Here is a 17,624-nt window from a genome sequence, read left to right on the forward strand (position 1 = left end):
TGGGATGTCTTGTCTACCTGGGTGCATGGGGGATATGAATGAGTCAATGTACTTGTAAACTTGTAACCTGTTTCCCTATTGATCGTAGCTATCGCACACTTAAAAAGCTCATTGTGGGAGCTGTTGGGTTTCTCACAATATTATTGTATAGTCTTGACCATATGTTGTTAAGTGCCATTAGATAATGTATGTTTTTAATAATAATAATAATAATAATAATAATAATAATAATAATAACTTTATTTGTATAACACTTATCTAAACAAGGTGTGTTTGCTCCCTTGTAATTTAAATTACATGTCAATGTGAAAACTGTATTTAATTAGAAAATTAGCTGATTTCCAGCCTTCACCTTCAGATAACTTTTGCAATACAATGTTCTGTGCTTGGTGCTACATTGTGTCATTTATATTACCTCTCCTTTCCTTAATATCCTATACTTTAAATACTGAGTGTTATTGCTTGAAAAAAAGTCTGCAGGACTCTGACTTTTAAATGAAAACAATACAACACTATGATAAATCTGATCCTATTTTCATGCAATCTAAAGACGCTGTCAAGTATCGCGAGTTATCTACACAAGTAACGGATGTAAAAATGAACCTTTTTCAAAGTACAACAAAATAAGGTCACAAGAATAGGTGTGTTGCACGTAGTTGAGCAGAGCATATGATCACATACACTATGTACGAATATTACTGAGTCCGGATGTGTAATTTGATGCTTTAAACTATGAGAACTAGAGGAAAACAAGAGATGCAGACCAGACCTTACGTGTTTACCATGTTATAATAGCTTGTAGACACATTTGGCCAATAACAGTGAATATTTTGAATGCAGCAGGAAGTTGTGTTCGTCCCTACAGTTAGCTTGACCACGATCTCTAACACAGCCTACCAGTCTGTGTGAAGAAGACTTCCGGTGGTGTGTCATGGCGGTGGCATGGTGAATCCTACAGAAAGGGATACATCTTATTCCCCGTCCTGCTCTCCAGCCAGTTCAGGGAAGATTTTATTGTAGAAAGAAGCGTATCCGCTCCGGCATCGCCCCTTGGATCAGTCAGCACGCCGCTGCAGTTTCCCTCCGCCCGGTCATGGCGGCTCACAAACCCGTGGAATGGGTCCAGGCCGTGATCACCAGATTCGATGAGCAGGTAAGATGGGCTGATTCGGGGTATGGGTGTAGCAATCCGCGGCAGTCCCACGGGCCTAGCAGTCGGATTGACGGTGCATCGGTGCAGACAAGGTCCATTTAACTAAGTGGTTTAAGGAGTGGGTTAGCTTCTGCTCTGAAGTGATGTCTGTGTTTGTCTGAGCTACATAACGACGGCGAGGATCTCTCTGTAGCTACCACATTCTCCACCGTCTTATAGCACATTTATCCCACATCTGTCCCATATTTGTCCCTTGCTAATGACGGAGCGAGCCGTCAGCTGATGAATAATACACCATGATACTTCATGACGGCAGCACACAAACGTCTGTGAATTTGTTCTAGTTCATAGCCAATGGCTTTTTACGATAGCACGAGAGCTAATATTAACAGGCCTAGCTGTCTAATGTAAACAAATAAGATGTGACTGAGTTAGCACCGTGCAGCATCACTGAACCGGGCAACCTAGAGATCAGGGGGGTCGGCCCCCAGTCCAGATCCCTTGTTTGAAGTCACTGTTTGCTTTTTTTATTGATAGCCAACAGTTTAGTGAAAATACTTAAAGGCTTCTGCACACTGGAGGACAATTGGCCCGATTATAGACCTGATATGCCCCTTCCGACAATCATGAGGGTGTTTCCAACTGGAGGTCAGCTGTTGCCAATTATCTGCCCAAATAATTCCATAGTATGAAGGGTTTACAAAATGGTCTTAATGCTACCGATCGAGTCTGAAACTCTAATATCAATCATGTTTGATATTTACGAGAAATGGCTGTGACAGAAACCTGCCAATAAGAATGAGCTGTCAGGGAAGCATCAGCAACCTGATGTTGTGTACTGGTACAGCTGCGACTAGGGCTGAACGATTAATTGCATTTGCGAAAAAATCGCGATATGATAAAACGCGATTTTCTAATCGCAACGTGCGCGATTAAAACGTGCGAAAGAGAGTAGGGCTCTGGGATGCTCTCCTCACCCGCAGCAAGAATGCTGCGGGACCACAAAACTCCTCCGATCCAGAAGATAGCGAAGCAAGTCTGCATCACCTACAGGGTCCCAAAGTCTTCGGCCGACGTGTCGGACAAACAGAGCGAGCTCATCTCGCCGGTGACCACGGTGCGGGCGGCGGACCTGAAAATCGCTCCCCGGAAAAGCAAGCCGAGCTCCGGGGCGGCGCGGCTCCAGAGCCCCCCGGTCACCTACATGTACATCTGCGAGACGGAGGTGTTCAGCATGGGGGTGTTCCTGCTGAGGCCCGGCGCCTCTATACTGCTGCACGACCATCTGGACATGAACAGGAATCTACGGAGCTACTGATCCGCAAGCTGCCCTTCCAGCGCATCCAGCTGGCCCGCCGCATCCGCGGACACAGAGCTTAAACTGCTGCTGCTCAACTTACTATAACAACGCAGCATTACAACACTTATAAAATGCAATTCAATGTGGAAGTAATCCAAGAATTCATAATATGTTACTCAGATTAGTTAATGTAACGGAATACGTTACAGATTACATTTTAGGCATGTATTCTATATTCTGTAACGGAATACGTTTTGAAAGTATCCTTCCCAACACTGGCAATGTTACTGACTTGGGAGCAGTAAGACACCTATAATTAAAAAAATGTTTTTCTCAAGATGGTAAATTTTGCACACAGGTTTTAAAAAGTGCATGGCTTGTGTTTATACTTACAATGACTTTGATTAAATTACTTAAATGCACACCGATTTGTTTTTCTTGTTTCTGTAATGAGAAGTTAAATAAAAATTTGGGAAAGAATATTGTACAGTAAATGTATCTAATATTGTGTTGGTCATATTTAAATCATTCATTACGGGGTTTTTTTGGGGGGAAAAAGAGGGTAAAATAAAAATCGCATATTAAATCGCAATCGCAATATTTTGGGAAAAAAATCGCAATTAGATTATTTCCCCAAATCGTTCAGCTCTAGCTGCGACTAAAGATACCAATACATTACCAACTCACCTCCAACTAGCGCTGCAAAATGTATGAGCCGTGTAAGACATGATTTCATCCAGTTTTTGGTTCTTTTGTTTCCCGCTGCAACACATGATATTGAGCCTCCACCATCTATGTTTTTCATTTGAAGTGACTTTCAATCACGCAAGTTTTCCACCCTCCAGTTCAGAAGATGGCAGTAATGCAGCCAAAAGTTGTTTGCCAACCGCCATAAAAAATAAAAGAAGAATCTTGCAAGTTTCAGTGAGATTCCAAGTCTCTGGAATCGCCACTTTGAAATAGTTTCCTACAAACGGAAAGTATGTGGTCCTACGTTTTGGCCAAAACATCTAGTGTGTGTGTTCTGACGATTATAAGAATTAAAGATTGGTTAAATCTGCCAATCTAGTCTGTGGACTAGGACATTTTTTAAATTGGTCAAGAGTTGAAAATCGTCTACTCTGCACCAGGCTTAAGTCCCCTCAAAGAAACACAGAGCAAAGAATGTACCATTTGTAGCCGTTATGTTCCTATTTTTTGTTTGGATATTTTAGTAGTACAGGTGTCTGTATTCTTATTTTTAGTACATCCCTGTATGTTTACAGATTTGAGTTACAGACATAAATAAACATCAGTAGTAAGGGTTTAATTTTATCCTGCAAGCTGGAGTCTCAATTATCACTTTCAGGTAGTTGAATATGAAAGGTGAAACATCAACAGAGAAGCTATATCTTTACACATTCGGAGAGCTTAAAGATCCAATTGACATTCCCAATGATCTTCATTGCATTGTTATACAGTTCAAACTTACTGGTTGCTATTGTATTTATGATATATTGGCAGGATTTGAAGTAGAGCTGCATGATTCACACCCACATGCGACCTGATTTCTAACTGTCAGTGATTAGTCTGCATTTTAGGGAGTTTAGCTGTAATGAAACAAGAGCTCCTACTTCATGCAATGCAGTGATGTAGAGTAGCACAGAATTGACAGTGAAATAGAGTAAGTGAGAGAGAAGTTTTGGGACAAAAAAACACAACTAAATGTATCTAGAATGAAACACAGTTAAAGGAGGTGAGAACCACACTGTGCTTGTATGAGGGAAAAAATGTTGGCCTTTTGAGACTCGGTACGAAAATCTGTCTTGAATGTGTCTCCTTGTCCACTTGTGATCGGATCTCACTTCCCTCCTCTACAAGAAAATAAACACGGGTCATTTGGTATTGCAAAGACCAACAATACCGATCCATCCCATTCTGAGTTAACATAAATGTCTGATGGCAATGCTTGTGTCTGTATCAGTTTGTGTGTGTCCGCACTGATCTACAATGAAGAAAGATATTACCCATTAAAAAAGATGGAAATCATATCGTGGTCAGTGTTGATACACAAACAAGTCAACATATCGGCACTCAGAAGTGTCAAAATACTTTTGATTCTTTGTGACATTTCTGATTAATAGCAGTTAGGTCTGGACAGGGGAAATAGGCATCAAACATAATTAATGTGTACAAATATTTGTTTCATTCTCTAAAATGTGAATGACTGGGTTTTGTTGTGTGTGTCTCCAATAATCTGTAATAATCCGTATATTTATAAAGACTGTTTCCGTCTCATACAGAAGGCCAACACAGTTTAGTTCAATCCAATTCAAACAATGAAAAACTAAATTAATCAGTGACAGGTTTTACCGTGGATTACATATAGCAACAACTTGGACTGGGTGATAAAACGATAAAGATAATTATCTTGAAATAACAATTCCTCGATAGAAATATAAGACATGGTCGATAGAGCTCATTCCATCCATGTTTTGATAGACAACATGAACAGCCTATGAGAATAAGAAAAATTCTATGCCAAAATGTGGCTGGAATGCAGTTATAGCCACATCAGGTTGGTTGACACAAACAGCCCAGAGTTTAGCAAAAGCAGCAGGCAGCAGCACACGTGCTAGTATTTTGGTACCTGCATAGAGGTGTGGACATTTCTGAGTTTTAGATGCGTCAATATGCAGACTGCATCGCTGCAGTGACTGAACATAATCGATTCATGTTTTCTGCTAAGTCTATTGTTTCAGTGGTTTTTCACCGCTGAATAATTATAACCATCGCTTAAGAATTATAACCAGCGATGCGTCAGAAACAGGACAGACGCAGTGTTTTAACTTCATTGATGCAAGTGACGCCCCGTTTATCCAGGAACATAAATATTAATTCAGCAGGTTTTTATAAAGATCAGTTCAAAGTGTGAGTGATGAGAAAACATCATAAGAGCAGAGTCACTTGTTGATTGCAAAGAGCTATGCGCCTCAGTGGCGCTGAAATGATTTACATCAACAGATAAGAAAAAATTTATCACGGTTAGATTTTTTTCGCCGAGGCCTACCAACAACTTACGAAAGTAAATAGAAAGTGAAGCATCCGTGTCGCTTCAATAACAGCGTTCATATATATCATATTTACCGGGCACTCGCGTTACCGTCGATGGTCAAGACAGTTGGGCATAGGCTGGCCGGCAATAAATTGCTATTTTTGCATTGTACTCAGGGTTCCTACGGTCATGAAAAACCTGGAAAAGTCATGGAATTGTTAAATGTTTATTTCCAGTCCTCGAAAAGTGCTTGAAAAAAAATTAAATCTCCAAAGTTTTGGAGAAGTCATGGAAATTTGTTATATTCATAATTTAATGTCGTTCATTTACGCTGAGTTTTAATGAATTCAAATGCTTTTAAAAGAAATACGCTCAAAATATAAGCAGGCATACTATCTCATACTAATTGAAAAGTTCGGTGGGGAAGCATCTTGCTGTTGATGTTGATGTCACTGCATTAATGAATGAGCTAAATACCAAGCTGCAAGGCAAGGGCCTATTTGCACATGAAATGTACAGCCTGGTGAGACTTTCATGAGAAAGTTGCAGTTTCTTTCAAGCCAGTGTGAGGGTAACATTCTCAACCACATGCCATCACTGAAAGAAGCCACACCATCAGTTGATCACCTCAGCAGGTACACTGCTGGCAGTGCACTTTAAGTCAGTATCACTGCTGGAGTTTTATTCTTCTCTCAAAGAGGAGAACTTTCCATACATGAGGAGGCATGCTCAGAAGATGTTGGTTCTCTTTGGATCTTCTTACATATGTGAACAAACATTTTCTGTGATGAAGTTTAACAAATCCAGATACTGATCCTCTCTCACTGATGATCAACTGTCAGCTGTCCTTCGCATATCCACCTCAGATGTTCAACCTGACTTCAGTGCACTTGTTCATGCCCAAAACAGACTAGATTTCTCTCACTTAACAAGAAAAAAAAAACAGAAAACCAGCAAATGGGGTGATTAGACTATATGCAAATATTAATAGCACTTTGTATAAAGTTAATTTAAAGCTGGTCTTTGGAATACTGCATAAAATATGAATTTTTTTTATTCACAACTGTTCTTGTAAATGTTGATTTAAAGTGTGATATGATGTTGGAGTTATTACTTTGCCTGCCTCACTTTCTCATTGCCTAACCATAATATTTACTCTTACCTGTAGAAGCTTATCAAATTAATATGAGTAGAATTGAGTTCAGCTAATTGGTCAAGCCCTCCACAACTGTCCATGTTTCTCATGTGGCCCCTCAGGAAAATGAATTGCCCACCCCTGGTCTACAGGATGAAAAGTGCACTTATTCAGAGCAGCCTCATCACCTGGCGGTGCAAACTACGGCCTCAAGCACATGCTGCCCAAGGCCAAGGTCGCTTCAGTGAAGCATCCATCCGTTTCAGCGAAAGGAACTTTTACGTAGATGATGGGTTTGTTAAGTTTGTTGAAAGAAGAAGAAGCTAGCCACCTAGTCAGTGATGCAAGGCAGCTTTGCATCCCCAAGCAAGAGTGCGCTGAATCCATAAGAAATTTGTGTCACTTCAGATCAATTCCAATTTAGAGTAGTTGTGCATGAACACCCACTCTCAAGAACGCGAATCTTGTCGACCGTGGCATCCATCTACGACCCACTTTGCTTTGCGGTGCTTTTCATTCTCGTCAAAAGAATGAAAAGCGGCTTATTGATTTGTATCTTTGTATTTTAAGAATACTATAACATACTTTCTGTGAGACATGAATCTTCGCCGTGATGTCATAAAAGTTAATATCGTTTTATACAGCCTCTGATTGCTGTCTACTTTAATTGTTGCAATCTGAATATTGAGGATCAGAAAATGTCTGATCCATCGATCTTTAGCATAAATTGCTACAATTCATTTTTGGTTTCCTAGACTTGATCAAATTTACAGTGTTCCAGCTAATTATATTGCCTGAGTAACGTGATCAGCCATCACAAATTTAAGCTTCTACTTTCAGCCTATGCTAAGTTTGCACACCATTACTTTATATAGCAACAAGATAGTTTAACTTAATAAACGCATACGTGTTTGTTCCTTATTGCCTTATTAGTTGGCAATTAATTTAGTCATCGATTTAGTCGGGTCTGTTATAATACACATCTGGTATATGTAACCACCCCCCAGATATCACTAATATCCCTTCTTTTATCTTTTGTAATTTGGCAAATTATTGCTAAACTGTTGTAATGGGCCTCTTTTCTACAAAATATGTTTTGTTAATCCTGAGCATGAACATGGTCATCATCCTTGTGTTTTGCTATTCTATTATTGTACGTTGTAGGTTGCGATCATGCATTTTAAGTAAAAACTAAACAACTAAGGTGGATTCAGGAAATCACAAGAAAGGAATAGTTTGAATGAAATATTTTACGGATTTTGTGGGTGACTTGATTAGGCGTTTGCAAATCACAGCAGTTGAAAAAATAGTATTGTACGCTGCTAAAAAAAAGTCACAGTTTAACAAGTCAAATAAACTTCATGAATATCAATCAGAATAATACAAATAATATAGTATTATTTGTATTTGTTATACTGATAATGTGCAAGAGAACAGCACACCAATGTGATAAAGGACAAACATAGTAAGTAAATGTGGTAATACGAAATACTCAGAGGCATCCTCACTGCATATGACACTTGCAGTGAGGTTGCAGTGAAACAAACCTTTGTTTCAATGTCAATCTAATATACAAATTTGCTGTAGGACACATTTAAAATATAATATGTGCTCTATTGCAATTAAAAATGCTAGTCAAGAATCCAAACAGACTATAACGTTTTGTTTTTAAATCAGGATTACTTAATTAGTTTATACTCAAAAATAAGCAACCTAAAGGCCAATGTATGCTTCTCCGAGTCCGTTACGGACGGACGGACGGATCGGACGTACACTTTGTGATTTATAGTTCTCCGTTCCTGAAAACAATTGGGCGCCAGAACAGTAGGTGGCGAGACGGAAGACGAGCTTAGAGAAACCTACCTCATGAGTTCTCAGAAGAAGTCCACGTTCATTATTTAGCTGCTCCCGGCTTTTCACACACACAGTGTACGATGGTAACTTATTAAATTAAAGTGACACCCAGCGGGTCATAATGCTTATGTTATCGTTTCTTAGCGCAGCGGTTCCTCAGTCTTGTTTCCGAACTGCGTTGCTTATTCAACAGCTTGAAGCTACACGGAGGCATCTAGCTTCCCTCCTAGCTTCCACACGACAGTCAGCAGGGACTCCCGATACTAACTACTAGGGATGAGCGAGTACAGCATTATCTGTATCTGTATCTGTTAACCATATGAATTATCTGTATCCGTATCCGTACTCGGAGTGGGCGGGGCCTAACCCGGAAGTGGCTGTCATTTAACCCGGCAGTAGGCCGGGTTGTCTTGAAACGGGCGGGGCTTTAACCAGTATGTTATTTTAAGCATGCAATCGATATGGGTTGATCAGAAATTTTTATATTTATTGCTGATTAGAAAACTATTACAGGACAGCATCAGCATTGAGCTTCAGATCAATGATTTTGATCACAATAGCAAACGAACTATTTACAGAACAAGTTTTGCAACAATGAATACACACATGCGTGTGTGTGAGTGTGTGTATGAGTGAGTAAGAGAGAGAGAGAGGGGCAGTGTGTGTGTGTGTAGCTTAATTTGTAATATTTTTTATACCACTACTACCTAGAAAGTGTCAGACACTCGGTGCGTGAAGTAAAATAAAACTGGTGAGAGCCAACTGACGGTTTAAAAAAAAAAAAACTCCAACGACCGGCAGAGACGCAACGCCAGTCGCTTTCTACCAGCACCACGTCTGAACGAACCCACGTTTAACAGAACTCGACTGGTTAATAAGTAAGTACAAACTGAAATAAAAACAAACTTCAAGCTGAAGAAACCCTAAACGTTAACGGAAAAGACCCGCGAACCTGAGTGACTGAGAGACAGAGAGCTGTTCTGTGAGTGAGTGAGCAGAGCGGTGTGTGAAGGGGAGGAGCGCTGTGACGCTGTGTGAGGATTTTCATTCAGTCCGAGCACAGATATTGACTCGAATTACTCGTATAATATTCATGCTCGGCAAAAGTGCTTTATCCGTACCGGATACTCGTTTCAGCCGAGTATCCGGCTCATCTCTACTAACTACTACCAAGTGTTTGCTTCAAACCTGTCGGTGTTTGAGAAACAGTCTCATGATAGCTGTGGAATTAAAGTCGTGACAGCATGTTTTTGCACAGTTAACACCGCAGTTAGCATGGTGGCTGGGACGCTAGCGCCGTTATGAAAGTTCGTTATAACCGTATGTGATCATACCAACATGCCGTCAGGGCTCTAACCAGCCACCGTCAGCCGGACAACTCCGCTGGCTTAACACACTTGTCACATTAATCGTAGAATCGTAGTTGTGTTTGGGTTTATTGTGATATAGGAAATGAAACAGGAAGTTTGAGGTCCAGAAATGATGTCGTTCCGAAATACTGTCGTTAGCGGACCAATCACAGCCAATGGCTATCCGTAGGCTCTCTCGCCATGCCGACGTGTAGTTAGAAAAATCAGAGCTGCACGAAAAGCTCTCCGTGGAGCCCGGAGAGGGCGTTCCACGGCAAAGAAGGCGGTCTTATCTGTCTGTGTCCGTCAAGCATAAATTGGCCTTAAGTGTGGTTAATAGTCCATTGTAGAGATGAAACAGTATTCACATTTTTTATCACAATCAGTATTATCGCGCTATTATTAAAATGTGCTCTTAATGTACAAATATTATGCCAAATAGAAACCCCCTGTGATGTACCTATTGACCTAGAAGGACAATGCTGTCAAACATGGTTATCTATCTTGATGGTGAATTGACTGGATTGTAACTTGAGGCGTTATCAGACTTTACCTCCGGGTAAAATCCGGTAAATTGGCTAGAGTTTACCCAGAGTTAGCCTTTCACACATGCACAACATAGCTGTTTTGTATTTTCTGCACAGACGTGTTCACAACAGCAAAAAATCCTCTGCATAGTTCATGCCAGGGTCGAAGCAGCCAGGACCCTCCCCCATGTAGAAGCCCGCAGAAACTGCAGAGGGTCTCACTTTGACATTTGCGTTCACAGATGCATCTGAAAGCAGCTCTAAAGAACAGTGGCTGTAGCTAAAAGGAAATGACTGCCTCATCATCCTCTCTTGTCTTTTCTTTCAGCTTCCCATTAAAGTTGGCCACCAGAATACCCACACCAAAGTCAGCACAGAGCACAACAAAGAATGTCTGATCAACATCTCCAAGTACAAGTTCTCCCTCGTCATCAGTGGCCTTACCACCATCCTTAAAAATGTCAACAACATGGTGAGTTCTTCTTCTTCTTCTTCTTCTTCTTCTTCTTCTCCATATTCTTCTTCTTCTTCTTCTGCATATTCTTCTTCTCCGTATTCTTCTTCTCCATATTCTTCTTCTCCATATTCTCCTCCTTGAGTTGAGCCAAGGCAACTGGACAAATTCTGTAGTCCATTCATCAACTGTCATCACTGGTTTTTGTTATCGTTCAAACTAGGGATGCACCGATATGGAAATTCTTGGCCGATAGCCGATATTTGTTTATTTTCAGTTTTTTGTTATTCATTCACCCTTTTGTGCCAGAAAAATAATTAAATCATTATTTAAAAAGCACTATTTAAAAAATGTTCAGCCCTTCATCACTCTTATCTTTTAATGAGCACAAATTGAATCAGATTTATGAAACAATCTTTGATTTAACTAAACTTTATTTAACAGAGACATATTATACCCATTTTACCGCAAGTTGAAATGTTTCCTTGGGATCTTAATGAAATGACTGACATATTTTGGTCAAAATACCACAAGGATAATTTAAAACAGCACCTTTTTACCCTGTCTAAAACAACCCTCTTAAAGTATCATTATAGAGAACGCTCTTCTCATTGATTTACGGTAGCAGTATTGCCCGTTTATTAGATGTGTTACGGCTTCTGTGTGTATGACGTATGTTGTCAATTCCCTTGTTACCTGTGCATGAGACGGATGAATAGAGCCGATGCACATGAGAATAAAGTACTTAAACAGACGCTACGCTCATACTTTTTACGCCAAGTTACACTGCGTGAGTCAAGATAACTTAACAAGCCCTCCTCAGTTTTACCTGTTTTTAGTGTCGGGCAGAAATCACATCGCGTCAACACCCACCGTGGCCCTTCGCGATGCTTGTTATAATTAAACAGTCGGATTCCCCTGGTCCGCACCAGTTCTCAGTCAGCTGCTAGGCGCCAGCCGAGGCGCACCGCAGGGTGCCCCCCCCGCGCGAACAGAGGGTGCCCCCCCCCCCCCGCGCGAACAGAGGGTGCCCCCCCCCGCGAACAGAGGGTGCCCCCCCGCGCGAACAGAGGGTGCCCCCCCAGCGGTCGCCGTAGCTGAGGTGATCCGCGAGAAGGGCCCGACACGCGTCCAGAGTGGCCGCCGCTGACCGCGTACCCAGTCCCCTCCAACGGCCCGCCTTCTGAAGCTCAATGCTGATGCTGTCCTGTAATAGTTTTCTAATCAGCAATAAATATAAAAATTTCTGATCAACCCATATCAATTGCATGCTTAAAATAACATACTGGTTAAAGCCCCGCCCGTTTCAAGACAACCCGGCCTACTTCCGGGTTAAATGACAGCCACTTCCGGGTTAGGCCCCGCCCACTCCGAGTACGGATACGGATACAGATAATTCATGTAGGGTGCCCCCCCCAGCGGTCGCCGTAGCTGAGGTGATCCGCGAGAAGGGCCCGACACGCGTCCAGAGTGGCCGCCGCTGACCGCGTACCCAGTCCCCTCCAACGGCCCGCCTTCCGCGCCGGTGATGGACACCGCCCCGCAGTCCAAGAGAAAGAAAGCCCCCGCACCAGCGACGCCGTGAGGCGCCACCGGATGAGGACCTCCCGGTGCCGCACACTGAGCCTCCGGCGGCGCGGAGAGGAGGGCGACGGAGCGACTGCTCCCCCAGCCGCGGCACGTGCCCAGCGGTTTTACCACAAATATGAACATCGGCCAATGATATCGGTGAAAGTCAAGTTTATTACCGATAAGCCGATATCAGTAAACGAGGCGAATATCGGCCGCTACCGTCACTAGTTCAAACATATTAATGTTTGGAACAATTCAGAACATAATGCTGTCCAATACATTACTAGCTCAATGTTAAATGTAGAACTGAATTAACAAACACTGAGCATTGTAAGATTCAGAAAAAACACTAAGAATAGGACGAGGAAGTGGGTAAAGAGATTAGGGTTGAGGACAGAAGTTCGGGACTTATCTTTTTCGGTATTAATTATTGTCAGACTTTGTTTAATACAACTTTCAAGATTAAAATAACTAGTATTGAAGTCTATATTCTAGAGGTGTTATCTTTTGTATCAAAATCTAAAACCTGATGAAGCTGATATATAGGTTCTCCTCATCAAAAGTAATGAGTGGCAATTCTTAGAATAATACAGAACACATTATTTTTTAGATATAAGAATATAATTTTATTAATGATCTTTCCCATTGTTGTGTCCTGTCATTGATATCACAGCGGATATTTGGAGAAGCTTCTGAGAAGAACCTCTACCTCTCTCAGCTCATCATCCTGGACACACTGGAGAAGTGCCTCGCTGGGGTGAGTCCGATCTTGTCGTAAACAGATTTAGGAAATTGTGTGATCTCATTTCTTTGAAGAAGTTTTCACTCTTCTTGTGCTGCCAATGAAATCTTATGTTGAAATGATAAAATATGTTATGCTGCTGGGTTCTGCTCACCCAGATACAAACCTCTTGCAATGTATTCATGGTATCAATCAGGGTTTCCTCCACTCTGGGAGATTCCTTGGTTTTAATTTTTCCCAGTCATTTGGTGGTTGTCAAGTCCACATTGTCAAATGAAAGCCAGGTACCTTTGGGATGAAGGCCTAACTGTTAAGCTTTAAGCATTGGCGTTAAATTATATTGTTAAAACCCCTGTCTATGCGTCTGAGGATATTGTTTAATGTAAACATATATGGCAATTAAGGATGTAACGATTCATTGATCTGGATCTATATATCGATCCAATGAGCAGTGATATAATGAATGGATTCAAAAGTGAAAACATTGTTTAACATTGATTCATACTTCTGAAATGTCCGAGTTTCTGTGACCATTTCTTACTTCCTTGCGTTTGAGGCTGGAACACTTGTGTCAGTCTACGAAAAATACAACACCACAGGAAAAAGGCAAAGGATAACAAAACCACAAGCACTGACTTGTTTTCTCTATGGCCAGCGTTTCAGGCTGGTCTGCACTTGTTCTCCCCGACAAACTGGTTGCTGAGTTTATCCATAGTTTCCTGCAGAATGTCTCACATTCAGACAGTCTCTGTAATCTTTCTCAATGAGACTATTGAGAATGCCTATGCTACGCATCAATGGCATTATTGATGAATCATACTGATATTGGCAGATATGGACCTGTCCATTGTCTCTTTCCTCAATCTTATCCATGTTTATATGTGGGCTAGCCGCACTGAGCATGCACCAAATGTGGGCAGTGCACAATAAGTCAGTGGACGTCAATTCAGTGCTGGTCTGACGTACAAGGGCGTTTTTCGGTTACCTGGCGGTTGTTTTGGCCTGACAGCTGGTAACACAGTTGATCAACACAGCAGGAACGAGTTGACCAGTGTCTGTCTGTTGGGAGATAATTGCTTTCAATTTGACATCATCACACTGGCTGCATCCCTTGGAGAACCACAAAGTACCTGCTTTTCTGTGCTAATCATTTTAAATGACACCCTGCAAAATGGACAAAAGAAAAGGAAAGGTGGACCAAAAGATTGATATGTAACTCATTGTGTAAAATGGCCATTTAATATTGAATCGTATTAAATGGAATCGTTTCGTAGCAGTTTTTATAATACAGGCATATTATTGTCCAAAGAATTTTCACAAATCACAATTCGTCTCATAGGGCATTAACATGGTGTGACATCCTCTGTCCTTAACCCACAACAAGAGGAAGGAAAAACTACAAAAAATCCCTTTTTAACAGGGTAAAAATACGTAGACACCTCAGAGAGAGCCACATGTGAGGTATCCCTCTCCCAGGATGGACAGAAGTGCAATAGATGTCAAGTGTAGAGGAAAACATCATCAGGATAAAGGTTTTAGCAGCATTGATGAGGGAAATTTTTTTAAAGGACAACTGAACGTGAAATATTTGAAGGTAAAGCCACAGGGCGGCTGCGGCTGAGGGGTTTTACTAGTACACACCCTAACCACAATGATACTGCGGCTGAGGGGTAGAGTGGTCGTCCTCCAGCCTGAAGGCCGGCGGTTCGATCCCCAGTCTGACTGTATCTGAATGCCGAAGTGTCCTTGGGCAAGATGCTGAACCCTGAATTGCCCCCCATAGAATAACAAAGTGCTGTGATTAGATGCACTGTATGAATGTGTGTGTGTGAATGTAAAACTGTACTGTAAAGAGCTTTGAGTGGTCATCAAGACTAGAAAAGTGCTATATAAATACAAAACCATTTACCATTTAAAGTATCTGAGGAGAAATACTATATGTCAGGCAGTCCTGCTGCAATCATAGTCTATGGTCAGCAGGCAGCAAGATCATGATCCACCATCAAGATCGGATGCCACTATAGTCCACAGTCATTGTCCACTGCCGCCAATTAGGATCCGTCATCAGCTGCCAGTTCAGTTGTGGTCCCCCACCACTATCTGATGCCAACGGGATAAAGGATCCGCCATTATTATTACGATCAGCCCGCACAATATAGAATCCGTCATACTGGATCCACCATTGCGACCTCGGGTACGCGATCCACAAATCGTAATCCATGATGTGGCCACAGCTGTGGCCCTGGATCTGCGGGCGATAAGGCAAAGGGACTCCGGGGAAGGGGTCAAGTCAGTAACATGTATTGATGAGATATTACATTACATTACATTTCATTTAGCTGACGCTTTTATCCAAAGCGACTTACAATATGTGCATCAACCCCGAGGGTACAGACCCAGAAGAACAAGAATCAAGAAGGTACAATTTCTTCAAAATAAAACAAAACTACAAAGTGCTATAAGTAAGTGCCATTTAAGTGCTACTAAAAATGTTAGTTTCAAAGAGTTTTTTTTTTTTTTTCATTCATTCAAGGTAAAGTCGGAAGAGGTGTGTTTTTAGTTTTCGGCGGAAGATGTGTATACTTTCAGATGTCCGGATGTCGATGGGGAGCTCATTCCACCATCTAGGAGCCAGGACAGCAAACAGTCGTGATTTTGAAGTGTTTAGCTTGCAGTGAGGGAGCAACGAGCCGATTAGCCGAAGCAGAGCGGAGTGAACGAGCTGGGGTGTAACATTTGACCATGTCAAATAAAAAATTTGGTCAAAATACCACAAGGATCATTTAAAACAGCACCCTTTTTACCCTGTCTAAAACAGCCTTCCTCAGATTGACCTGTTTTGAGTGCCCGACCCCCCCCCCCCCCCCTCTCACCGCCCCGACCCCCCTCTCAACAACAACCCCCCCCCCCCTCTCACCGCCCCGACACACACTCACACACACAGACACACACAGACACACACCTTAAATCTCCCCTTAGCATATTTAAGGTTGTTAAAATCATTTTAAGTCACTGTCCTACACATATACACTCCTGATCAAAATCTTAAGACCAGTTAAAAGATTGCATGAATTTGCATTTTGCACTGTTGGATCTTAGGAAGGTTCTAAGTAGAGCTTCAAAATGCAAAAAGAAGAAATGGGAACAAGAGACCAAAAGTTGTGAGCAGGCAATTAATTAATTGCCATGACCACGCCGTGTGTGGACTGAACGTGCGCACAATTTTTTTTCCTCCATAAATCAATCCGCGGATCATGTGTGTGCCGAACCGAAATAATTGATCCGAACGGATCAATGATGATCTGTTGCACCACTACTTAGCATATTTATGGTTGTTAAAATCATTTTAATTCACTGTCCTACACATATATTTCTGTATCCGTTTGTTGTATTTCTTCATTAAAGCTACAATTTTCAAACTACTACAATTTCTGATAAAGATGTACATTATTTAAATACATGCATTAGAATTAAAATATGCGCTGCTGTACTCTCAAGCCCCGATGAGAGACCAGCTAGCCGCTGAGAGCTAGTTCGATTTGACGGTTCTCGACGTCTCAGTCCGGTTGTTGTCACGCCCTCACTCCCGGAACCCCTCAACCAGACCCGGGTCTGTCCGGGTTCCCCTCCGCGTGGACTGACGGTCCGTGTGTGGACATGAAGCCGAGCAGTGGAGGCTTAGCTCCGGGCTGCTTCGTTCAGCTGCTAACAACATCGCTGTGCGGCGTTCAGGGTAACTCGGATATCCCTACCTGCCGACCTCCTGCCAGATGGCGAACATGCAATAGTTTTCATCGATGAACATACACACACACACACACACACACAGACAAAGGGATCGTGGAGGGGCTACAGCTTTAGAGGCTAACACTGCTGCAACTTTTGCGGCGAAATGCACTTAAAACCCCGGGAATGAGTCTATTTTAAAACGAGCGACAGAGGCGGCAACAAGCTGCTGGTGACCGGCACCGGTTCGTGCAGCTCGGGGTGCGTGGAGCAAATCTGTACGGGCCTCAAAAGTTATAAGGCGCAGCTCTCTCCTCCTCCTCCTCTGCTTAGCCGCCCAGGCATAACAGGAGAGACTGTCGGCTGCAGCCGGAGACCGGGGGGGTCCTGGAACACGTTCAAGTGCTATTTTCTAACAAAGCTCCACAAACAGCTGTTTTAAGTTATACCTGCTGTTTCAACCAGGTGACACACACAGAAGCAACGACTCGGGTTAGCCTCCGAGTGCATTGTTTTCTATTAATAGGGGCTGCGTCCACCGGGACGAAACACACACAGACACAAACAAGCTACGACTCCGAGAGCATTGTTCCTCCACTCCGGACCCAAAATGGGATCTCTCCCACCACCTCCCAGTCCGATGCTTCCCAGCCGGGGTTCCACATGCAATACTGCTGTAAATACGTTCACAAGCAGCCATTCCAGAAAGTGCTGCAACTTTAAACACAAACTAACAGCAAACTAGCGTTAGCCCGCTGCTGCTAACCGTAGCGGGACA

At 42.3% G+C, this 17,624-nt stretch overlaps 1 protein-coding gene across 13 annotated transcripts in view; it reads left to right on the plus strand.

The window, feature by feature from the left end:
• The first annotated feature begins 883 nt into the window (after nucleotides 1-883).
• LOC128440608 (neurofibromin) overlaps nucleotides 884-17,624 on the plus strand; it is a 165,799-nt gene continuing 149,058 nt past the window's right edge. For all 13 annotated transcript variants that reach the window (XM_053423361.1, XM_053423364.1, XM_053423366.1 and 10 more), the window contains exons 1-3: nucleotides 884-1,153; nucleotides 10,681-10,824; nucleotides 13,052-13,135. In XM_053423361.1, coding sequence (XP_053279336.1) covers nucleotides 1,094-1,153; nucleotides 10,681-10,824; nucleotides 13,052-13,135 — 288 coding nt within the window. In that variant the 5' untranslated portion in view covers nucleotides 884-1,093. The remainder of the gene's footprint in view (nucleotides 1,154-10,680; nucleotides 10,825-13,051; nucleotides 13,136-17,624) is intronic.

Source organism: Pleuronectes platessa, chromosome 5 (genome assembly GCF_947347685.1).
Source record: "Pleuronectes platessa chromosome 5, fPlePla1.1, whole genome shotgun sequence".
NCBI lineage: Eukaryota > Metazoa > Chordata > Actinopteri > Pleuronectiformes > Pleuronectidae > Pleuronectes > Pleuronectes platessa.